This window comes from Merops nubicus, unplaced genomic scaffold (assembly GCF_000691845.1).
Source record: "Merops nubicus isolate BGI_N331 unplaced genomic scaffold, ASM69184v1 scaffold183, whole genome shotgun sequence".
NCBI classification, from domain to species: domain Eukaryota; kingdom Metazoa; phylum Chordata; class Aves; order Coraciiformes; family Meropidae; genus Merops; species Merops nubicus.
Genome location: NW_008597991.1, coordinates 57,729 through 82,362, shown reverse-complemented (window position 1 = coordinate 82,362; position 24,634 = coordinate 57,729). Strand labels below are relative to the sequence as shown.

The window sequence follows — 24,634 nt, the reverse complement described above, 5'->3', positions numbered from 1 at the left end:
CATACAGACTTGCTGGATTTTAAGTTTAGAAGGTGACATGGAACATGTAAATCCTTCTTTAAATGACAAACGGGGATGCTTTTTTAGTGGTGCTATGCTTAAATAAATATGCAAGATTGAGGCTTTGGGTTAGCAACTATGCAAACATTTGGGCTTATTTAGCACTGGGTATTTCAGTTGTTTTATTTGTTAACATGTGGTTTGAACTGTAGGGATTCTAATTGCTGGATTTTGGCACTTGGGTTTGTTTTGTTTTGTTTCATCCTTTTCCATTCAGCTTACAGATAATGAAACGTCACCACGTATCTTCCAGTAAAATGGGAGAGGCCTCTGGTGGGGGATTGGGAAAAAAAAAGTCAAAATCACAAAATCAACAAGGGACTTCCAGCAAAAATAAGGGAACACGTGGAGAAGGAACAAAACAAGGTCAAAAAAGAAAGGTAATTGTTATTTTGTGTACTGGTTTGGGGGAGGGGGGTGGTTCCAGAACCAGTACATTTTGGATCAATGAAATTAGAAAAGCAACCAAAGAAAGAGAAGAAACATTTTTGCCAAGTTTTTACTGGAATTTATAGAGACTATTTCATTAGCTAAACCTAGTCCTCTTGAGGAAACGTCCAGTGAACAGCTCTTTGAGAGCCTTAGCTGCTCCCTGCTTTCCAGCATTGCTAGCTGGGTGCTGCTGTGCCTGCCACAGCTAGAGGGAAGCGTTGCCTGATCTTTCATACAACAGCAAGCTGGCTGGGCAGTCTTGAAGGGCTACCTAGCATCTGATTGAACCAGTGATAAAGTCACAGTTCATGCAGCTCGGGTGACATTTATTCAGTTCTGGAAAATATTCTCTGTCAAGCACTGACATTTAAAGGCTTTCACAGCTTTTGTGTAGTGAGTTGCTACTAGTTGGTGAATGGTTATGCAGCAGAGAATGAATGGTTGCATAGCACATCGTTTAAAATGACCAAGTTTTTGTGAATTTGAACTTGCTGTACATCTTTTCTCTTCAGCAAGTCACTCAGACAGCCAAAAGGAAAGCTGAGGAACACAGGGACTATCCTCCAGGTAGGATTGTGCTCTTTCCTTACACTTGTCTTGTGCAATTTCAGTGTTTTAGAAGAACACAGGAAGTAAATGTTACATTGAAATCACAGATGTCTGACATGTCATTAAAAGAAATTTCAAAGTTTTCTTTCTGAAAAGCAACAGCCAGTGTGCATCATATTATATGTGCTGTATATGCATGTATTAATTGTATGCTTTTGTTTACAGGTAGTATTTTCTTGTAAAATTCCACCACAAGCACCCAAAACATTTTAACTTTCACATCACAGGTTGTTGTCTTCTCTCTTAACCTTCTGTCTGAAGACTGGCATGTGTTGTATTGAACATACAAAAGAGATGAGGCTCCTGCTGCATTGAGTTTCTAGTTTATGTCTATTATCACACTTTTTAACAAAAATGTAATTGTGGAATTTCTTACTTGTATTACCAATGATTTTGGGAAAGTAAATGTTTAGAGTGAAACAGCTGTAAGAAATAACTTGGCCTGTTTTTGTGCTTTTTAAACAACCTGTGACATGCAGATGATAAGTATCACCTAACTGTTAAGTTTTTGTGAGCTGACTGAATTGAGTCACAAAGCTATCCAGGTTTGACAAATCATATCTTTTCCTTTTTTCCTTTGTGTTAACAGGAGAAAAAGCTTCTTCAAAAAGGGTGAAGCTAACCAGTTCTCAAACAGGATCTTGGCAGACTCTCTCAGAGAGCAGTAGGCAGTTCCTGGCGACAGTAATGGATTCAGTAATACTGTAAGTGCCAAATATCCTGGTTGTTCTTCCTTGTTTCCACAAGAAAGTAAGTAAAAATCATAACATTGCTCGAATTGGGAAAATTTTGGAGTTTTTTGGGGCAACATGGCTGGCTGTGTATATTTTATCTGATATATGATATGACACTTTCTATCCAAAGTTGGAGATTTTTGACTTGGGAAGTTCTGACTATGTTCATTTCACTTGATGTCTTCACTGTGCTTGCAGGCCTTGCGATGAAAATTCTGCCTTTTTCTTTCCAGATCTGTTCTGTGCCAACAAAATGAGAGAAAAGTTGATGTACAGAAGCACCTCAATGCACTGAAAGAAAGGTAAGGAATTATAGTTAAAACAAAAAAAGGGAGAGAAGGGATTTGATTTACCCAGTTGTTTTGTACCAGGCTTAGAGAATTGCCTCTGGGAGCAATCAGAGACTCTTACATATGTCTGAGTGAGAATTTTTGTGTGTGTGTGTGTTGGTGTACCAGGCTCTTATCAACATGGAAACATGGAGACTGAGACTTTTGGAAAATAATTCAAGGCAGGTTGTTTTTCTGTCAAGATCCTCTTACTTCACTGGCACCAACTGGGCTAAACTGAGTTTAGTTTTTCCCCAGATAAGTCATAAGTCAGTTTTCTTCTTGTTTTGCAAGAACTCCAAACAAATCATGCTTTCCTTTTTCTGAAATAAAGGATGATGAGCTTTTTCAAGACTTTAAAGGTGCCTCCAGGGAAGCTGGGCAACCTGAAGAATGTCCTGAGCCTTAAAATGGCAGAGAAAGAAAAGCTGGAGACAAACGAAGAGACTTTGGTAAAATTGCAGGTATGAAAGGGAAAAATTATCTTACCTGTCTGCTGCTGCTGCTCAGTGTGTTGTAACTTTTTAGTAGATGAACTGTTGCTCATGCCTGTGCTCTCATGGAGGGGTTGTCCACTGTTCATCACGGTCACCCACCTTGGCTACAAAGCAGTGTATCTCTTGGGATGTTTTGTCAGTGACTCAGCTGAGTGAGCTCCTCACCTCCAAAGTCAACTTTCCTCTGGTCTGTTTTGTGTCAGGAAGAAATCAATGAGGTTGAGCGATCAGCAGAACGCGTTGAAGGAACCACGCAGGAACTGCAGCACAGAATCCAGGTGCTCAAGAAGCAGTTAGAGGAAGATGAAAAAAAGGCCACAAAGGTATTTACAATAGGTGTGGGATCCTAGAGGAGTGGGGACTGGCTTCCAGAGCTATCCTGTACAAGCTGTTTCTGCACAGACCCTCATGTAAGGAAGCTGTTGTTTGCTTTGGGAATGTATCTTTTAGATCTTTCCAACTTCAGCTGCAAAATTCAGTTTAGTTTTCAGAAGTTGGATAATGACAGATTGTTTTCCTACTTGTGTGCCTGATGTTTCTTTTTGGATTACTTTTTTCCTTCTCTTTTTCACTTTCTAGATACTCCAGATAAATGACAGTGGAGTACTCCGCCTTCCAGAGCTCCCCAAGCGCAGTTTACAGGCACCCATTCTGCAGGTGAGCATGAAATGTTTTCAGAGGCACCTTAACTATGAGAAGGAAGGCAGCAGAATGTGTTTTATCACTTAACCTCTGAAAATACTGAAATATCAGAAAGTTTCTTTTTTTTCCCTTTCCTTCCCTCCCCCCTTCTCTTTCCTCTTATATTTAAAAAAAAAACACTGAAATCTCAGGAAACCTGCCATTTAATGGGTCATATGTCATTCCTAGGAACCCTGCATGAAAGTGAAATTTCCCTTGGACTCAACAAAAGTTGTCTTTATTTGTTGTCTATTATTCTTTCTTTCCTTCTTTAGGAAGAAATTTTGAAGATAAAAAATCAGAAAGGCCTTTTAAAGGATTTGAACGCTATTCAGCAGTCAGCTGACTTGAAGAACATGTTAACCCTCATTGAAAAGACCTATGAGAAGGTTGACTGCCTTTGAGAAACCCAAACACATGGAGCCACGTTTGAAGGAGATAACATAGGCCAGGACTCTGATAAGGCAGAGCAGCAGGATGCTGATCATGGAACCAGCCTTTTCTTCCTAGTGGCTTTGCTGTGGTGACTGCTGAATTTCTGTTAAACACTTTCTGTGAATATTGATATCTAAATCTGTAGGTGCATTCTGGGACTCTAGTCATTTAAGTGCTCAGTCAAGGTTTTGGGGTTTGGTTTTTCATTTTTGAATCTGTGAGGACTTCTAATGATATATAGTAGAAGAGAGGGAAATGGATCTTGGGTTTATTTGGGCATTTTTGTAGAGTAAGGCAACTTATTCCATTATATTTGGACTTGTATATCACACCTGTAAATAGCTGAAGGCAGTATCTCTTGCCAAATGAACTTTAGTTTTAGAGTTAGATACTCTTTAAACCTGAAACGTAGTAAAAATATGATTATCTAATGCTGAGTTGTAAATCCTCTGTTCAACTTTCTTACCATTTTTTAATAAAAAAACTCCATCACAAGAAATTAAAAACTTCTTATCAAATGTCCAGCATTTTTAAATACATTTTCATATTTATCACTCAAACCAGGTGTGTATGTCTTTGTTTTTATCCAGGTGGTTGGGGAAAGGAAATAAGAATATTAAAGAGCAAAGTTCTAATCTCAGAGTTATGTCCCCACTTGATTTCATTAATTGTCATATTCTTCAATTTAGAGGAATGAAAACTGAGTAAAAATTCTGTTTTTCTGGACCCTTTAATATCACCTCTATCTTTTCCTGTTCTAGAGCTTCTCCCTTTAAAGACTCAGTTGTTATGAAGTACTTTCTTCTGTCAAATTATCTGCTGGAAGGCAGCCAAGCTTTTCATCTCGACTCACCACAGAAACACTTGTTCTTTTGTTTACAAGCTGCTCTCTTAATGAGACATGAGCTAATTATCTGTCTGCTCCTTTGAGAGATTAAAAGCCTCTCTGTAGTTGCTACATGTAACATCAGGAACACCGGGCTAAGTAGTTGATTCATACTGAATCACAGGAAAAAAAGTATATAAATACTTTGAGAAATATTTCTCGGATTTTTAATCACTTGACAAGGGAAGCATTTACTGATTTAACCACTACCCCAAAGTAAAGTAATCCAGATTATGAGTTAATGATATTCTTGCAAGCCAACTATCTTAATTTTTGTTAAGATACACTCCTTTGCTTTCATTCAGACCAATCTACTGGTGAGCAATTTACTGTGTGGATTTTGAACTTCATGAACCACATAGACATTGTTGGTTTGTTTTTTTATTTAAGAAAAAAGGAAGTTTGGAAAGGGGCAGTAAGTAGGAGGTGGAGATCTACAGCTTCCATACAAGGCAAGCTGAAATATTAATAACTGAAGACTTACTCCTTCTTTATAGCTTCTGGGATTTCCACAGGAAAACCCTCTGACATCTCCAACTCCATCTGTCTGCTTTGGTTTAAGTCCTCAAGACTCTCTCCTAAGATAGCCTAAAAGAGTGAAGTTAAGAATGTGAAATGAAAACACTTCTTTGTAAAGTTTTTCTTTAATTCAGACTGCTCCTTGCAGTTTTCTCTGCATTTTAATATCCAATATAGGAAGAAATCTGTCTCCTTCCTACTGTGTGTCTCCTGGATGCTCAAGGTGCATATCTACAAATCTCTTTCTCTTCTACTCCTGGTAGAGCTAAACATACAAAGGCTGGATAAAAAATCTTTCTGATTTTAACTTCAGCACAAAGGTGTTTTATCACAAGTCTGAAGGGCTTGCTAGAAGTAATTTTAACAATTTCTATCAATAAATGACTCCATAGGCCTTGCAAATGCTCCTGGGGGTAGAAATAAGTCTCATTGTTTTCACATCACTCTATAATTCTCTAAAAATTTTGCAGACAGAAGCAGTGACTTATCCATGTTGACTCTCAGCCACAGAGTGGTTTGGGTTGGAAAGGAACTTAAAGATCACCTAGTTCCCACCTCTGCCACAAGCAGGACACCTCCCACAAGACCAGGTTGCTCTATCCAACCTCTCCTTCAGTACTTGCAGGGATGGAGCATCCACAGCTTCTCTGGGCAACTTTTTCCAGTGCCTTGCCACCCTCATGGTGAAGAACTTCCTTCAATCCAATCTAAATCTCCCCTCTTTCAGTTTAAAGCTGTTACCCCTTGTCCTCTCACTACACGCCCTTGTAAAAAGTCCCTTTCCCACATTCTTATAGGCCCCCTTAATTGCCAAAAGGCTGCAATAAGATCTTCCCCAGAGCCTTCTCCAGGCTGAACAACCCCAACTCTCAGCCTCTCTATCCTAGGAGGGTAGGGGAGGTGTTCCATCCCCCTGATCATCTTCATGGCCCTCCTCTGGACTTGCCCCAACAGATCCATGTCCTTCTTATGTTGGGGACTACAGAGCTGAATGCAAGACTCCAGGTGGAGTGAGGTGGAGACCTTATGACTGACTGTTTTGAACTCCTGCAGTCCCTTCCAAGCTGAATTATCCTGCACTCCTGTGAATCTATTGACATTACTGGTTTGCACCACAATTTCACCTTTTGGATTTGAATGGATGTAACTGGGAGTGGGATGTGAATCCTTTTGACAAGGAAAACTGAACTCAACTAAAGCTGAAGTGAGAAGTAGACTGTGTCCTCCACCTTTCTGCTCTCCTTCCATGGCTGACAGGCCTGCCAAAGGCAGAATAGAATCCAAGTGATGGTAAGAGGACCCTGTGAAGCTGTGTAGATTAGTTCCTAAATTTGGGAAACAGAACAAAAGAGAAAGAGAGACAAGCCATGGGTTGAAAGGGAAAGATTTGAGGTGTTGGTCTGTTGGACAAATAAGATTAGGTCAGTCTTTCTACTTGAGAAAATGAGCTGTGAGCTTCAGGGGAAGTACTTTCCTGGGGAGGAAATGGGGACCTGTTCATGCTATTTTCTACCTATTTCTTCTGGTATTGACAGCAAGGGTGTATATGAAAGCTGAGTAATTGGCTCCATTGCTGAGAGGGTTTGATGCAGACAGCACATACCCAAGAGGTCTATTCTAGAAAGCAAGAGAGGAAAAAGTGCATCTGACAGAGATTCAAGTAAAAAAGAAGATTAGTTGATACCCAAGAGACTCTTGCTTCCTCCAAGGTTTGCCTGTCCTCTAAGCTACTGGCTTGACTCATGTCAATGCTGTCACTCAGACCTCCTTTGATCCAGACAACATGGACTAGAAGCATAGCAGTGGCATATTGCTGGCCAAACAGCTGCCAGGGAGCCTCTGAACAGCAGCTGTCAAGCTGCTAAAAATTCAAATAATGTGAATTCTGGCTTCATGGTGTTCCAAAGCTTCACATAGTACCCAACTGAGTGGCTTGCTGGTTTTCTTCCTTGCAGCCTTCAGCATCATCCACAGTGTGATCTAATGGGTGAACTAACAATGGCCCAAGTAAGTGAGAAAGGTAATTTATGTACATGGACCTTTGGAAGGACTGGATGCCTGCAGATCTTTGAGGAGGAATGTTTGGCACATTCATGGGCTAATTCCACGGCAGATTGACTTGTAGTGTGTACCTGACAGGACCGTATTAATGGGAGACATCTCCCATTGCTAAATCCATGCCTGGAGCAGAGTTGGAGGCACAAGTCCTTGTAGGCACAAAGGATTTTTAATTATCAGCAGGTCCTGGACTAAAAAGTACAAAATTTTATAAAAGGAGGGCAAAAAGGTGGACTGAGACATTTCATTTCACTAGTATTCAAATATTTCATTATTATTTCAGCTTTTTGGATTTCATACTGCATGGAATAGAAGAATGTCACTTTTATGTGCCCTGACATTTGAAAAGCACTATGTGTATCTGAATCACTCACACAGGGCTGGCAGATTTGGGTTTGGAAAACCAAGCTAGGATTCTAGTTCATCAGTTTTTAGGAACTGAATATGTTTGGGGTTTTTTTTGAGCAAAGTAGAGATTGCTGGCAGGAGGGAGCATACAACAGAGAATTTCTGCAAGACCATAGAAAAGTGGGAATTTCAGGGAAGCACAGTGCTTTGTTAGTGTGTGAGCAGGTGCACGGGTCTATGTGCTTCTGACTCAAAGGCCAGTCTGGGTTTCAGGCAGTCCAGTATTTTAGAAAAACTCAATATATCAAGATAATAATCCTTGTTTTTCTTGATTCCTGGTAATGATGAGGTCAGATCTCTTACTCTAAATTCCATTTCATTCAGCCCAATCAGACCCTTTTTACAGAAGCTGTGGAGATCCTGTATTAAGAGGGAGGTATTTTCCAGGTAACTACATCCAGTGGCTGTTAGAGTTGAGGACAGAAAATAACCACCTGATAAGCAGAGGTACCTCAGCAAAGAGACTGAGGTGGTCACGCAATGTAGGATCTTGCTGTATGAAAGACAGAATTTCAGGCTGCCTAGGCAAATAAATGTCCTGGAGGAAAGAGCAGTGGCAGTTCAGAGAAGGCTGCCTTCAGAAAGGTGTTGATAGGAATTTCAAAATCTCATGGAAGTGGATTTATTTCCTCCATCTACTCCAAGAATTTTTGCCGAGAGATGAAGAGCCATCTGCCATGTAAAGAGAAGCTGACTTTTCATTCATGAAAGAAAAAGTAACAGACCTGGGTCTACAGGCTTAGTACTGGAGTGGACTGTGGCCACAGTCTAGATATTTTGATGTTATAGAATCATTAATGTTGGAAAAGACCTCTAAGATCACCAAGTCCAACCATCGCCCAACACTACCATGACCATTAAACCATGTCCCCAAGTGCCACATCTATGTGTGTCCTCATAACAGATTCTCACAGAGGCATGCTGCCTCTCCATAACCCCTTCTTTTCTGCTCATGCTTTTTGTATTAGTCCCAAAATTATATAAATGCTTCATAATCGGGGTGATCCCTTTTAATTGCCAAAAACACTTCAAAGAGAAATCAGAAGTTATGTGGTGGTGTGACAAAGAGCATCTAGAGTAAAGAATGGATTATGCAGTGTTTGAAGTTTTCCTCCAGTTGCACTTTTAGGTGGAGTTCTGTTTAATACAAGTCATTCTGCACCTGGCTTGAAATACAGACAGAGAGCATCACCACAAGTGTTCATTGGCTGCATGGTGGGACAGTAGGATGTAAAACAAGGTTTACACTAGAAATATCTAGGAAGACCCCTTCTGATCTGTGATGAGCAGGTTTCCAATGATATGAAAGACTTTGATTTGGGGGAAATTCTCTCTGCAATTCTAGGGACTTCCTGTTTTACATAGTCAATAAGAGAGCCAGGACAAACAGTAAGCACATAGAAAAGAGATGACCACCACCATTTCTGGTGAGGTCCCCTACACACCTTGTAGTGATTGCTCAGTAACAACAATGTTCTCTGCACCAGCAGTCAGCTGAAGGGCCCTGATGGGTCTGGGTGTCACCCTGAGGATGCTGGACCTGAACCAAGAGGACCACCTGACTTCCAGGCTGCCTGTGGGGAGAGAGCAGACGTGGAGGCTTGAAGTATTATCAACCCAGGGCTATTTTGGCTCTCAGTCAATTGTAGCTTCCTTTTACTCTTGCCAGGAGGTGGGAGCCCTCTGCCAGCTGGAATTTGCAGGCAGTTTTTATGTAGTGTTTAAAGGCAAGTCAGAAGGTTTGTTACAAAAGCACTAGCTTTTTGCCATGAATGAATGTTTTATTTACTGAGGTTATCCAGTTAAGGAAAAATTTAGGAAAAATCTTAATGACCTTCTGGGCTCAAGTCAACTTGGCTTACAGACTTTCCCTGAGAAAGGATCTATGTGGCAAGGTTGCAGGTGTTCTTTCTTTGGCTATGGTAGGCTGTGGCAGGTGCATCTGTGCTTGTGCAATAAATTTCCGGGGCAGTTTGACTTGGTTGTAGCATTCCGTCGTTGGAAGAAAGTCAACAGGAAATAGTAGGGAAATGGGAGAGAATTAACAATTAAAGAAGAAATTGCCACTTTATAGGTGCAAGTATCACGTGGTGGAGGGAGAGTTTCTGTTTCTTCTCAGGGTGAGATGCAGCCAATCTGCTGGTATGTCTGAGAGTAATGTACCCAAACTGTCCAAGGGAACTAGGCAGACCAACAGATTAAATAGTCTTGTAATTAGAACTGTGGGATTTTCTGGTGAACATTAGAAGGGAATGAATATCCTGTTTCTAGTACAACTGGATTCTGCCTTCTTCTGAATGTGTGGCTCTCACCTGGAGGAGCTACAGCCTCCATGATGTTCTTCATCATAGCATTCTGCAAACATGAAGCAACTGTGCTGTAGCTCATGCACGTTCTAGCATTGCCATCTTTCAGATGATGTCCACATTCTTCTGAATCAGTAAAGACCTAGAAATGGGAGTTTAGCCTCTCAAGAGCTGCTGGCAACTGCTGGCAAGAAGTCATATCAAGAAGAGGGGCCTATTTCACTCATGAAAAAATAACTGCTTTTCATAGTTTTGTCTCCAAGCCCCCAAGGGGAAAAACAGTGCTTAAAGTGAGTGGTTTTTTTGTGGTTTAGTTTGTGTGTGGGTTATTTTTGTTGTTTTGCTTTGGTTGGTTGGTAGTTTTGTTTGGTTTTCTGAAACATTAGACTAAAAAGTTCATTTTCATCTAGTTCTGTCTTCGAAGATAAATACATGGAAAAGCCTCAGATAGTAGTTTGATGGGGGTCACATGAATCAATGTGTACAAAGACAATTAGATAAGATGAGCTGTTTTGTACAAAAAACTCTCAGTAAGAAGTGCAGTCGTATCACCTCCCACCTCTTCATGCACAGCAGTCATGCTTTCAATTATCTCATTCTTTCTATGCCTTCAGAATCTTCTTGTTACTCTGGATTTCTTATATTATTGAGATAATTATGTTTTGTTTAAATGCTAATGGGGCAAGAAATGCAAACATCTGATCTGCTTTGAGTAGTTTGATGATATGAGAAAGAATAGATTCAGAAAATGAAAAATGATAACCAACTTCTAACACCTTTTCTACAGTGATTCCCTTTTTGAGCCCTTGCCTTCATTGGACACTCATATTTTCATAAATGTTTTTAACTTAAAATCCATGAGCAAAGAATGAAAAAAAAAATGTTATTCCTGGCAAAGATAATTAAATCATAATTTTCACAGGTATCAGCCATCTGATGAAAAACATTGTCTTCTCCAAGGGCAAACAGCTCAGAAGAGGGACACACAGAAGACAGCAATGGAAATGGCCTGGAAGTTACATTATTTTTTTTCTCCCAGGAGCCCTGGATGAAATAGAAACAGAGGATCTGGAGTACTACAACATCCAGTACAGCAGGTCTGTTTTGTTAAAGTTGCTCCCCCTGAGATGCAAAATGCTACCCAGTGATGAGGGTGCATGATTAGAACAGTTGGCACTTCAGAGGGGATAACAACATGAGGATGTACGGCTCAAGGACCACCACAGAGATACGTAGGAGTATTCTTCTATTGTACCCAGTAAGCCTGACCATTCTTCTGCATTGCTCTTCTGGTCTGTGCTCCACCAGAAGGGGGGGCAACTTTTTACTGTTTACAACAGCCTGGCTGAAGTATAGATTTTGAGACATCTGTAAGTGTTCACAAAAGGTGGGGGAAAAAATAGACTTCTGCCACCAGCACACAGATCCTAAAATGTCTCCTGAAAGGCTGTTGGACCTTACTTTGCTCAGACCTGAAGTGGATGCTCCAAGGGTTGGAAAAATATGAGCTTTTGCAGGACTTTTGTAAAGAACAGGAAGAGCTCCATGTTGGCAAGGTTCTCACCTACACCTGCTCTGCAGCCTGGATTGGAAAGTAAGTTTTAAAATTCTTTGCCTCCTGAAATTTGTAAACAAAGGGAAACCTCAGGCTAAATTTCCTATCTAACACTTTTGTGAATCCAGAAACTAAAATGAACAGATCAAAATGAGGTTTACTACTCCTTTGTAGAATTTTTCCTTAAAATGAAAAGGAAATTGTTACCTTAGAAGAATTCAGGAGGGCAAATATGCTCCTAAAAATAAAAACTATGCAACCACTCATGCAATTTTTTGGTTCTTGTATTATTTTCACTTTTGAGTGTTTCTCTTTGAGTGTTTCACTTTTGAGTGTCTCTAGCAGTGTCCATTTGAACACTCAGATGTTTGAAGTATCTACATTACCTGAAGCATGAACAAGGGGTTTATGTGGCACAGGATTTGTTCCCCCAGCCTGACAGCTATATTTTAAAGGGTCTATATTGTTTACCCCAGATTAGGTACCCCAGATTAGGCGTTCTAATAGGTTAATCAATGAGTCATCAATTAGTCCACACTTCTGGTCCACTTATGCCCTCCCCTGATAAATAAAAAATAAAGAACACCACTTTGTTTTTGAAGTAAAAGCCTTCATTAAGATCTAATGTTGTGAATTATTTTGGCCAATGAATTAAGAAGGCAAATGTCATGAAAAAGGAATTTAAACATTTTTTAAACAAACTGATGCAGATTAGAGCTCTAGAAACGCCTTACAGCACACATTTTATAGGGTTTGGGGATGACGTTAAAGGAAATAGCAGGACTGAGGTCCAGGTCTGAGATAGAAACTCCAGGGGGAGGGTGGAAGGTGAACCTCTGCAGGAGACTGGTGAAGAAAAGGAAGAGCTCCATTTTGGCAAGAGTCTCTCCAGCGCAGATCCTCCGCCCTGGAATGAAATGCAGAACAACCATGAGAAAGTCAGTGGGAGCTGCTCCTTCAATAGTTGGAATAAGTACAAACCTCTGAGCAGCTCTTATTCTGAGGAAGATCAGTGGGGATCCAGAACACCCGAGATGTCAAATCTTAGCTATGAATAAACAACACGGGAGCTCTTAAAAGTCTATTGAGTACAGGAAACATCCAAGAGAAGATACTTGGACTTCAGAAGTAGGATAACAAAGCCACCTGGTGATTCTTTTTTTCCTTTTCCTTTGTCTAAATGCTTGCAGAGAGAATGTGTACAAATCTGAATTCCTTAATTCTAGTTTTCAATAATATTTCTACTTTTCTTCATTTTCAGATTTTTCCTTTCCTTCATTCAATTTTTGGATCCCAGACCAACTTTAGCTGGTTTAGTCTAGACTTTGGCTCTATTAGTCTAGTCACAAGCAATTTTGTATATTAAAATTTGTCAGAAAAGACCTTGGAGACTCACAAATGCTTATTGAAGTGGGACTGAGGAGGAAGGTTGTGGGGATAATCTATGGAGCAGCTAAAATAAGTCTTTCTTCAAAAGGCTGTGAATAGACATTTTTCTCAGTCCTGGTCAAATCCAACAGCTTGTAAACTGCCTTAATAAGAACATGGTGGTTCAAGGCTAGAACTAGCAAAGACATGAACTAAAATTTCATTTTACCCCCTTTGTATGACAGAAAGTGGAAAATTAAGAGCTATTGTGTAGCTGTGCTATGAAATAAGCCCTCGAGGGAATGCCCAGACCTGACACTCCCTGGATGTGCCTTCAGCTAGGACATCCAGACATAAATCTGAAAACAGAAGGCCTGTGAACTGGAAGTATCATAAACTGCTTAATGAAAAAAAAAATATTTACTAAATTTTGGGTGTGGAGCATGACAAGAAAGAAACTTAATAAAATATCATGCATAGTTAAAAATACACAAATAGGATCTATAAAAAATGCAGAGTGTTGTGGATACGTTAGATAAGATAGCCAGAGAATGACATATAGGAACTTAATTGAGCAATGACAGACTCTGCAAAGCAGGAGAAATACCAGAGAAGTCACCATGGGCATTGGAAATGCCCATGGTCTGGCAAATGATCAAAGATTTTCTCCCTTTACTCTGCTCTATTAGACCCCACCTCGAATACTGCATCCAGTTCTGGTGTCCCCACTATAAAAGGGACATAGATCTGCTGGAATGAGTCCAGAGGAGGCCACAAAGATGATCCAGAGGCTGGAGAATCTCTGCTATGAGGGTAGGCTGAGGGCACTGGGATTGTTCAGCCTGGGGAAGAGAAGACTCCAGGGGGACCTTATCACTGCCTGCCAATGCCTGAAGGGAACCTCCAGGAAGGCTGGAGAGGGACTTGTCACAAGAGTGTGCAGAGACAGGACAAGGGGAAATGGTTTTAAACTGAAGGAGAGTAGATTTAGACTGGATCTTAGGAAGAAGTTCTTCAGTAGGAGGGTGGCAGGACTCTGGACTAGGTTGCCCAGAGAGGTTGTGGATGTCTAGAAGGCAACCCCTTTCTGTCCTTTGATTTTACACAGAATTTGGGATTTTCTATAAGGCAACTCCTACTTGTTGGCACAGTACATGAAGCCTTGATCCCAGCCAAGATTATTCATGTATTTTTTTGTAAGAGACATGCAAAAATGAGACACAGTTCCCCAGGAAACACACTGAAGCTGCCTGTGCTGTGTGCTTTGTGTGTGGTCATTGACATGCAGCTGGGTGTGGTAACAGAGACAAAAGAGCCCAAGCCATAGAGTGGTTGTGGGCTATAGGTTATAATGTAGAAATGTGTTATCTAAACCATCATGGAATTTGCTGAAAACATCCTTCATATTTAAGGCAGCACTACAAATTCTCATTTATAATCATTGACTACTAGCTGATAAACCAGTGACATCCAGAGGCTAGAGGAATTAGCAGACATTTGGGAGTGTTCTGTCTTATCAGAGGTGTGTCAATTTTTGAAAAATGAGCTGTGAACTGGTTCCATGAAGAAGACAGTGTAGAGGCCAGGCTTCAGTAACAAAAAAAACTACTGGCACTAGTGGTTCCTGTCTAAGATCGCTACTTGCCACAGTAGTAAATGGGAAAGAGAAGGCACCTGCTGAAAAAGGCATGAAAGCATCTTTCTTCACAAATTTTCCACTGGCGTCCAGAAAGTGCTCAGGGTAGAACATGTCTGGTTTCTCCCACTGTGATTTGTCTTGCAGGACTGAGGTCAGTAAGGGGATGATGTAAGTTCCCTGCAAAACAAGTTGGTGGGAGTAATCCATGGGCAAATATTGTGGTGGCAGTAATGGCAATAAAACTTCAAGACTGGCAGCCTAGAGAAAGAGATTATTCTGACTGCAGTAACATGACTTCATTAGAGAGTTCATGTTCGTCACATTAACCAGATTTTATAAAGAAGAAATGCTAGAAGAAACAATCTCACAGTTTGTCTCACCTTGGGGATGAAATAGCCTTTGAGAGTGACATCTGCAGCAGTCTCATGAGGCAAATCCAATGGCAGGATGTTGGCAAACCTCTGAATTTCATGGATGACAGCATCTGTATATGGCATCTGAGTTCGGTGCTCGATCCGTGGGGGGTTTGACCCTATCACTTGCTCTATCTCTTCTTGGACTTTTCCTGAAGGAACAATCCACTATAAGAAAGAGCCATGGACTCATTCATCCTTGAGGCATACTGTACTTTACTGGTGGGAAGTCTAAAACACCTTAAAGGAAAAACTATAAATTCTCTTAAAATCTTTTTTTTCCTTTTAGCAATAATGGGTGTGGACAGAACTGTAGAGTTTGATTATTTCTTTACCAATAATAAAAATAAAAACTTGTATTTTTCTACCTTCTCTTTTGTTTAAAGTTTCTTGTTGAGAGGTGTCTCAAAAACCCCACTTGACTCCTAACAACCTTGTACCATGAACTGGAATGAAGATGTCACACAAAGAGCAATTCCCTGATTTTTCTCAGGTATTTAAAGCTTCAGTACAGTTCATTTAACATCTGCACAGGCTTTTGGTTTTCACCGTCCAAACCAGGACATCTCTCTTAATTTTAATTAATGAGATTTTACTGAGCAAAGGACCTGACCCATATGAATTCTGTTTATAATTTACTGGTATATTGACTAGTGTGCTCCTCACTGGGTCTGAACCACAGGGCACAGCTACACCTAGACAATGTTTAGCTGGAAATCTTGGCTTTTTGTAACTTATTATCAAATATGTTAACCCTCTATGTTCCTGTTCAGTTCCTAATGCACTGAGTACAATAGCATCTATTGTAAGACCACTTACTCTGAATTTCAGGGTATTTTAGCATTAGCAGAAAGCTCCAGTTTAGTGTGGTGGAAATTGTCTCAACACCAGCAGTAAACAAATTGCTCATCAAGCTTAGCAAGTTGCCATTATGGAAATACCCATTGGTAGTGGATTTCTCCTGAAAGGAATGGTTGAGATAAAAGGATGAAAACTTAAAGCTTTCTTTGTGAAAATGTAATTTACATAGCAAACCATTTACTAAGAAATAAATCCTATATTAAAAAAAAAATATTTTTTTAAGAATAAGAAGAGCTTTGGGCTTGTACCTGGAGAAGTCTTAACATAGGAAGGAATGGTTGAGATAAAAGGATGAAAACTTAAAGCTTTCTTTGTGAAAATGTAATTTACATAGCTAACCATTTACTAAGAAATAAATCATATATTTAAAAAAAATATATTTTTTTAAGAATCAGAAGAGCTTTGGGCTTGTACTTGGAGAAGTCTTAAAATAGGGTTTATATTTTGCATGCTCTCTGCATTTACTGGGGCCAGCTGCAAAGAAAGCTGGTTTCTCTATGAAGAAGGTAACCCAGATATATCAGATATTTCAAATAAGGACCCAAAGAAAGCCCAGGTTGTGCTTTTGTTCTGTAATGCATTATGTTTTTGAAAGAGCCAGAGGGCTAGGACAACCGAGAGAGGAGATAAAAAGATGGAGCCTCTGTAAGGATAATGATATAGTCTGAAGAAAAGCATAAATAAGGATAAATATTTGCTGCTTAAGAGTTTGGAACTACAACAGAGTGGAATACCTCTTCAGTTCTACCAGTTTTTTGTATCAGTTTTGTCCAAGATAGATTCCCTAAAGAAATATAGCTGTAAGGACTGAAAGGAAATTGTAGTTGTCTTCATATAAGCATAAAAACTGAATTAAATGATAGAAGATGCAGTTACCTCCTGCTGTTTAACGAGGAAAGCATCAATAAAACTCCTTTGATCATTTCTGTCCAGAGTTTTGAGATGTTCTAGAAAAGTAACTTTTACATAAGCATGGAATTCATCTCTGTTTCGGAGGAGAGTTTTGTTAGCCCTTAGTAGGAATCCAAGACTTGGGAAGAAGTTGTACATCTACAGGAGTGAAGGATGTTAGAGTGAATTTATCAGCCAAAAGGTCTGAAAACACTACAGAAACAAACTAATAATATTGTGCCCATTTTGTAGAGACAAAGACTTCCTGTTAATATCTTGTTCTTTAGAACATGAAAAAGTGACTGGACAGATTATGGTAGAATCAAGGACCATTGAATACAAGGAAAACTGTCAGTCCCAAATTACTGTTTGGCTGTAGTATACGTGTCAGACTCAAACACCTGCAACAACATCTTTTTATTGTTTCAGCCAGCCCTTCAGTTGACTTTTTTCTCTTTTTTTTTCTGTTTCAAAGCCTAAAGGAACAGAAGTGAATCTGGTGTGTGGCAGCATTGCATGGAAGTATCAGAGAGTATTGATTACTCATTGAGACATTTCAGTGTACTAGAAGCATGGGAAAATAAATTTCATACCAGGGCTCCTTGCCCAGGTAGACCACATTCTCTATAGCTTCTCCCTGCCCCATGTTCTGAGAGTGTGCTGTTTTACCTGGCCACTTCATCCACATGAACTGTATTTTTGGGGAATGCTGAGCCTGCTGCTCATGCACAGCTCTCCAAACTATAGCTTAAGTACATTTTTGAGAGACTGGGGGTTTGATTGTTGGCTTCAAGACTCCCAGACTCTCTCTCCAGCTTTGTTTTGCTCCAGAAAGTGCTTGTAAACCTATTATGTCTCAGAGTCTAAAATTTTTCTGTTGACTAGAAACTATTCACTACCAGTATTACTGTGTTCTGTGGAACAGAAATATAAAGTTGTTTGTCATTACCGCAACCAAAGGTTTCCCAGCAAGCCTCATGCTTTCATTGGTCAAATGTAGAAGTCTCATAAATCTGGAGTCTTCATAGTCAAATCGTTTGCCAAGTAAAATTGACACAATTATATTAGCGACTGCTGCATTAATTATTTTACTAGCATCAAAGGGCTTTCCTGTACAGTGAACAAAAGAATATATTACATTAGTGGCAAGAGATGTTATTTGAAAGTGCAAATTTAACATCAATTATTGCTATTTATTTGTTAGAATTAATTGCTATTATTATCACTCAACGTCAGAATACCATGCCAAGACAAAAACATTCATCAAAGTGACATTTCTTAAAAAGGACTGAACTTGAGAAAGTTACTGCAAGCCTCTGAGTACGTGAACAAAGTTTAGGGGTTTGAAGAATGAATCATCTACCCACCTTCTTGGGACCCGATGATGTCTGCCAGATGCCCATACTCCTCCACAATGCGGTCCTCAATGGCCTTTTTCCCCATTCCAAAGTCTCGTAAGGCTGTGAGAGTGAATCTTCTCATCACCTTCCAGTTTTCACCATGAGCAAAAACAATCCCTGGCACAGAAAGAACATTTCAAGGTGACAGAAGATTTTAAATAACTAATCTGTAGACAAATAATGTAGATGTTCAATAACAGTTACTTTTAAAATAAGCTAAATTGCATCTTGCTGAGATAAAACACAACTTTTCATGAAGTATTTTCAGGTCTAGAAAAAAGAAAAAAGAAAAAAAAAGATGATAGAATATTTGAGAGGTACTTAATCAAATTCCAAGAATAATATATATCTCTGAGAGATGCTTGTGATTGAAAGAGAATATTGAAAATTCAAGTTGCAGCTGCTGATCATCATTCTTTGGAAGTGAATTTGAGCTGAGATCTCATGGCTTTGAGGACTGCAGGAGAAACATAATTGGGCATAAATGTCTCAAATTTTGGTAGCATCTTAAAACCTTCTCAGTCATGTTTTTCAAAGAAATTGTTACAATATGCAACTAATGTTTTTAGTTACATTCTTTTCAAAGAAAAAAAGTAAAGAAATCTTACATACAGTAACATAAAAAAAAACTAAAGAAAGCTTACATGCAATAATGTGACCAAAAGTTGTAGTCAAAATGTTCTCAGAATTATTCCTGAATTTGTCCGAGGGTCTTTGGAAGTGTAAATATGAAACTTCCATCCAAAAATAGAATGAAGTTTGGGTGTAAATTTCTCGTTTGGAAACCCACCTCAGTACACAGTATTTCTTTTATTAAAATAGAGCCCAAATTCTATATATATTTCACTCTATTGCCACATTTAGGTTTTAGAAGCATCACCTGACATGAGAAGTAGTGATCCAATGTTGGTTTCAGGAGAGGGAGGGTCTACGACAATCCTGAAACACCAGAAGTCCAGAACCATATCATGAGACCTAGAAATAACTTCCCTGGCATGCATGCCTATGTTCTAGATCCTGAAAGTGTGACACTGTCCATTATCTGTCGCTGTGGTTACTGTTAGAGTTATGGTCATTTTGTCACTCCCAGTTGTTTCAGATTTAAATGCATGAACTGAGGTCAATGAAATTCCTCCCTATTTCCAGTGCCTTATATGGCTGATGACCCAAAGTGACATCTGCTTCACCTGTGGGGAAAAACGTTTTGAGTAAGTCAAGTTGATAAAGAAAAGTAAAACCAACTTACCATTTCCTCTGGTCAAATCTTCAAAGATTGGGATTTTAGGTCTCTCTGCAAATGCATCTGCCTGATTTACAAGAGCTTCCTTCACTGTCTCATACCCAGAAATGACAACTACTTTCCTTTGCCCCATCTGAACACTGAAGACTGGACCATATATTTTTGACAGCTGTCGGAAGAAGGTAACAGTGATTTGCAGCTTTTACAGCTTACAAACAAATTCACCACCCTTTTAATGCTGCTTATTTTCCTGTCCTGCCTCTTAGTTACTAAAATTTTCCTAAGTAATTGGAATTGATTTAAATGATGTGACTGTGCCAGGTATTATGATGGATAATTCCTAAATGGCAGTCAGGAGTGGAGTCCCATTGTGCTAAACCAAGCAGAAATGTTAACAGCTGAAACCCCAAGAGAGTCAAGGATTGTGCTGACAGTTTTGTCTTCATAGAATCCTAGAATTGTTTAGGTTGGAAAAGACCTTTAATATCATCAAGTTCAACTGTTAACCTAACATCTCCAAGTCATCCAGTCTTCCTTAAGAAATTCCAGTAAATTGAATTTTTGACTCATGTTTTCACAATGATCTTTATGTTTTTGTGTTTAATTTTTTACAGACTAAATCTGTTTAAACTATTGTTACCATTGTTGTTTTAAAAATCCAGTGTGTTTCTGGGCCAGGATCTAGCACTAGGTAAACTTTCACTTGTTATATATGACTACATCCACCATGAATCTGTTTCAGAGACAGTGTTTGTCCTAAGCTGATATCTTTTTAGCTTGTACAAGCAGATTTATTTTCATATAACTCAGTGTTCCTGATTCTCTTGGCAGTAGGGGTTCTCCTGACTACACTGATTTTGTAGTCTTTTTGCACAGAGCAAACTCTTTTTTTTGCACAGAAGCAACTCTTTAGAATCAAGAAGCAAAATGTTTAGCCACTGACAAGCAAGCCCAGACAACTACATGAAATAACCACAGTGACATGTGTCTGAATTAAGAGTAGCTTCTCTGATGGTGCTACTCTTATCCCAGACTGCTGTAGCTGTGGCAGAGTATGATCTTTCCAAAGGGTGTTCTCCAGTAAGGACTTTCTAGTGCTTCCAGTGGTGATGCACAAGATGAGCACACGGTCTCCAGTTGCATTTACACACTAAGTATGTGTGAACATTAAACCTTGAGCTAAGCTCAGGTCAGAGAATCATCCTCCTCCGTTAGGATTACAGCACAGACATGTTTTAGTTGACCTGAAAAGAGATGGAGCTTGCTTTTGCCAGCACAAATAGGCTGCATTGGATAGCTACAGTGATTTCCAAGTACTGCATCTGAGCAGTCTTTTGATGTAAAATACATACAGATATACAGGTGCAAATCTTGCTTTTAAAATCATCAGGAAGGAGGATGTATAATTTCAATACTTAAGTAGAAATAACCCTAAGAAAGGAGCAGAATCACAGAAGTCTTCTGACTCAAAATCAGGAAAGCTGTATATAAACTAGGTCAAGAAAGCACTAGAGGAAAATCAAAAGATGTATTACTTTGATTTGCTTACATCTTTACTGTATGTTCTGGCAACAGTTGGCCCTGCATATTAAGAAAATAAAGCTGCCTTCAGTTTTTGGGGAAGAAAGGAGAAGGTGAGAAGAAGGGCTGTTAATCAGTGAAGGTGGAAAGCTGCAATCACAACTTCAGACATCAATATGTGGAAGGTATTAGAGCATGTATCAAAATCACTCCTTATTCAGTTAGAGCTTTCCCAAAATCACCACAAAATTAAGGTGAGCACTTGTTATTATTTGAGAGTTTATTATTTGGCAGTATGTGCGATTAGGGGTCCAGTAGAAAAGATGACTACCTGTAGATAAGTCCTGTAGGGTCTCTTCAAATCAAACAAATGCAGATTTCCAATAATAGGTAGTGCTCTTGGTCCTGGAGGAAAATTCTTCCTCTGGTGGTTACTCCAGAAACCTCTCATTTTCAGAAAGGAGAGAAAAATCAAGAAGAACACTAAACCAGTGGAAATGAAGCTGCTCCAGTCCATCTCTATTCAGCCAAATATCTGACACAGAAGAGAAAATGTAGACTCTGGTTCTTTGTCCTCCGGCAAAAGCTTCCTGTGAGAGATGCCTGTGCTAGTCCACAAACCTCTCTCCCAGTGAAGGGTACGTTTTTCTTGTGATTGGTCACTGGTTTTGCTCTCTTCCCCCTGTGCTTGTTAATGAATCCTCAGTATAGGACAGTGGCAGGTAAATGTTTGCTAGCCAAGTGCGTGTGACTAGGTCACTGTCCAAGAATGAAAGAGTCCAAGAACATGGAGGATCACAGGTCATCAACCTGGTGCTTGGTATAAAGGTCATAAATATTGCAGGCTCTTCAGGTTACTGATTTATTATATTTTGATTATTAGTGCTAGCACAGCCTTGATACTCTGAGAACTGAAATCAGAATGCCAGAATGCCAGAGTGATGAGTTGCACAGATTTTTTTTTTTTTTAAAGCTTATAGTTCTATGTCAAGGGTCAGGACCAGACTGGCCACTAAAGGAATGACACATGCTGTCTATTAATCCCCCTCCTTTTCCAAAAGAGAATATGGAGAGAGTCTTATGGATTAGAAAACTAAAACAGCTTTAATGAAAATAACAATAAAATGGAATACTTACAAACCCAGTATTGAACACAACCCTCCTGCTGGAAGTTATGTCACTGTCACTATGGATGCTGTGGGAAGGCACTGGGGAAGACCGGTATTATTGTCAGATGGGAACCAGATTCAGAAGCTGGATTCTGGAACCAGATTCAGGAACATACAGATCGGGTTTGAAGGCAGAACAAAGTTCTTCTCAGATGCTGGCCATTGAAGAAGAAGCTTGACCCTCATGATCCCTCAGCTTTATATCGAATATGATATACATGGAATAGAATTCTTCCTCAGTCAGTTTAGGATCACCTGTCCTGTCTACTCCTCCTTGCAGGTGTGACCTTTGACTTTCTGCACCCCCACATGACACACAAGATTGAGCAGTGACCTTGGTCTGCAGGTGAGCAAGCACGAGGAAGAGCTTTTCTGCACACACCAATCTTCAGTAGTAACTCTAAACACCAAGTGTTACCACTCCTAGAAGCAGACACTGTCTGTGAACATTTAACTTCAGCAAGTGGAATTACTTAGAAGAGATGGAGCTGAGGAGCAAAATCCCTGAACAGAATCAGTTCTGTTCTAACTCAAGCCAGGACATTCTGTTTCAATCAAATTAATTGGGAGTTTTAAATCGCATAATCACAAAATAGTTAAAGTTGGAAAGGATCTTTGGAGGTCATCTTGTTCAACTCCCCTGCTCAGCAGGACCACCTAGAGCCAGGTGCCCAAGACTATGTCCATTCAGGGCTTGAGTATCTCCAAGGAGGGAGATTCCACACCTCCCTGAGCAACCTGTGCCTGTGCTCAATCACTCTCACAGCAAAAAAGTGCTTCCTCATGTTCAGAGGTAATGTATTTGTTTCAGTTTGTGCCACTTGCCTCTTGTCCTATCACTGGGCACCACTGAAGAGAACATGGCTCTGTCTTCTTTGTACTGTTCCTTCAGATATTTAGAGATATTGATAAGATCTCCCTGAGACTTCTCTAGGCTAAACACTCCAAGCTCTCTCAGCCTAGTACAAATGTTTCAGTCCCTTAACCATCTTCAGGGCTCTCTGATGGACTCTCTCCTGTATGTCCATGTCACTTTTGTCCTGGGGATCCCAGAACTAGACACAGCACTCCAGGTGTGGCTGCACCAGTGCTGACTTGAGGGGAAGGAGAACTTCTCTTGCCCTGCTGGCAATACTGCTCTTAAGTCAGCCCAGGATACCATCACTTTCTTTGTGGCAAGGGCACATTGTTGCCTCCTGTTCAATTTGATGTCCGCCAAGGCCCCTAGGTCCTTTTCTGCCAAGCTGCTTTCCAACTGGGCAGCCCCCAGCATGTACTGGTGCCTGGCATTGTTCTTCCCCAGGTGCAGGACTTTGCACTTCTCCTTATTGAAATCTGTGGTGGTTCTGTCAACCCATTTCTCCAGACTGTTGAGTCTGAATGACTGAATGACTGTCCACTCATCCAGTCCATTCATCGACAGCTTGTCTATGAAGATCTTAGAGCAGGCAGTGTCAAAAACCTTACTGGAGTCTAAGAGTACTTCTTGTGACTAAAAAGCTACATCAGAGCTGTATGAAAAAGAAGTTGCAGAGGCCTAAGAGGTGCCACAGAACTGGTTTGCCCAGTTCCCCCTGAGAGCACAACAATGCTTATTTGTCTCAGGCAAGGACATGTCCCCAGAAGCCATTTCAAGGGTGAAAGATCTTCCCAGATTTGAAGGCAACAGTGGCAACAGTTTGATTTGAAACAGAGAAGGATTTTTTTATTACTCCTTGTTTTTATTGTCATCATTAATATGTACATTATTCTGTAGCAAAGTAATTAATTTGAACTCCCATTTAGCATAAAACCACCTGACATCACCTGAGAGCCCTCTATGCGTCTGCACTGCAGTTCTTCACCAGGTGAACACCTTGTGTTTCCTTCTCTCAGGCTGAGCTGCTCAGTTATATTTCTGTGTGTACATCTGCATCCAGGGCTCTGGTGCAGGGACAAATGGTGTCATGGACAATCTTCACTAGGCAGTATGGCTACAGCCGTGATGGAGGTGTGGAGGAGGAACACCCGTGGATTTGTGTGTGCGTGGACATCAGTGCAGTACCTTTTGAGGTCTGGCCCAGAGACTGGTCTCAGTCTCATCAAGGAGAAAATTGTAGGGAAGGACAGAGTGAAATGGACTTTGCTATGTCCCTGATGAGATTTGTCCTCATAATGGCCATCACCTTCCCTTTCAAGGAGTGACTGGAAGTCAGGACTGCAACCTGCAATAATGGTGGGAGAGACACTTCCAGCTTTAAGCCAAGGTGAGGCTGGGCTAAAAATCCTCTACTGGATTCAGAACTACCAACTTTCCATGTGGGACTAGAGACACAGGAAGTTCATCTGAGTGTTTCAGGAGAAGAAGATGGCTAAGAACAGCCCTAGTAACGTGGCACTGCACAGAGCTTATAAGCCACTAGACGGGTGGTGATCCTGGTGGAAAGAGAGAGGTCCAGATCTGAGATGGAAACTCCAGGGGGAGGGTGGAAGGTGAACCTCTGCAGGAGGCTAGTGAAGAAGAGGAAGAGCTCCATTTTGGCAAGAGTCTCTCCAGCACAGATCCTCCGCCCTGAAACAAAATGCAGAATGGCCATGAGAAAGTCAGTAGGAGCTGCTTTTGGAGAAGAGGAGAGGAGGAGAG

General features: G+C 40.3%; 3 protein-coding genes across 3 annotated transcripts in view; 1 reads left to right on the top strand and 2 right to left on the bottom strand.

Moving 5' to 3' along the window:
- The first annotated feature begins 287 nt into the window (after positions 1 to 287).
- Positions 288 to 3,746, top strand: CENPQ (centromere protein Q). Its single transcript, XM_008936858.1, has 8 exons — positions 288 to 440; positions 1,005 to 1,059; positions 1,691 to 1,805; positions 2,069 to 2,137; positions 2,499 to 2,628; positions 2,865 to 2,984; positions 3,241 to 3,318; positions 3,618 to 3,746. The coding sequence occupies exons 1-8, from the start codon at positions 288 to 290 to the stop codon at positions 3,744 to 3,746; spliced, it is 849 nt and encodes a 282-aa protein (XP_008935106.1).
- A 1,397-nt stretch (positions 3,747 to 5,143) lies between these two features.
- On the bottom strand, positions 5,144 to 21,359 carry LOC103769641 (cytochrome P450 2K1-like). The gene is made up of 10 exons (XM_008936857.1): positions 21,174 to 21,359; positions 19,328 to 19,490; positions 18,049 to 18,198; positions 17,631 to 17,791; positions 16,667 to 16,840; positions 15,749 to 15,890; positions 14,897 to 15,081; positions 14,552 to 14,693; positions 12,244 to 12,416; positions 5,144 to 5,251 (listed from the first exon to the last, which is right to left on the bottom strand). Exons 1-10 carry the CDS (start codon positions 21,357 to 21,359, stop codon positions 5,144 to 5,146), a joined length of 1,584 nt encoding a protein of 527 aa, XP_008935105.1.
- A 3,015-nt stretch (positions 21,360 to 24,374) lies between these two features.
- Positions 24,375 to 24,634, bottom strand: part of LOC103769640 (cytochrome P450 2K4-like) — a 7,413-nt gene continuing 7,153 nt past the window's right edge. The window contains exon 9 of the mRNA XM_008936856.1: positions 24,375 to 24,562. Coding sequence (XP_008935104.1) covers positions 24,375 to 24,562 — 188 coding nt within the window. The remainder of the gene's footprint in view (positions 24,563 to 24,634) is intronic.

Bases quoted from the DNA above. Each gene is read 5' to 3' on its own strand.
- CENPQ (XM_008936858.1), top strand. From the start codon at position 288: ATGAAACGTCACCACGTATCTTCCAGTAAAATGGGAGAGGCCTCTGGT. The intron at 2,985-3,240 runs GTATTTACAATA...TTCACTTTCTAG, and splicing joins ATGAAAAAAAGGCCACAAAG to ATACTCCAGATAAATGACAG. The intron at 3,319-3,617 runs GTGAGCATGAAA...TTCCTTCTTTAG, and splicing joins TACAGGCACCCATTCTGCAG to GAAGAAATTTTGAAGATAAA.
- LOC103769641 (XM_008936857.1), bottom strand. From the start codon at position 21,359: ATGGACTGGAGCAGCTTCATTTCCACTGGTTTAGTGTTCTTCTTGATT. The intron at 17,792-18,048 runs GTGGGTAGATGA...TTCACTGTACAG, and splicing joins CATCATCGGGTCCCAAGAAG to GAAAGCCCTTTGATGCTAGT. The intron at 5,252-12,243 runs GTAAGGCGTTTC...TCACTCTTTTAG, and splicing joins AACCCTATAAAATGTGTGCT to GCTATCTTAGGAGAGAGTCT.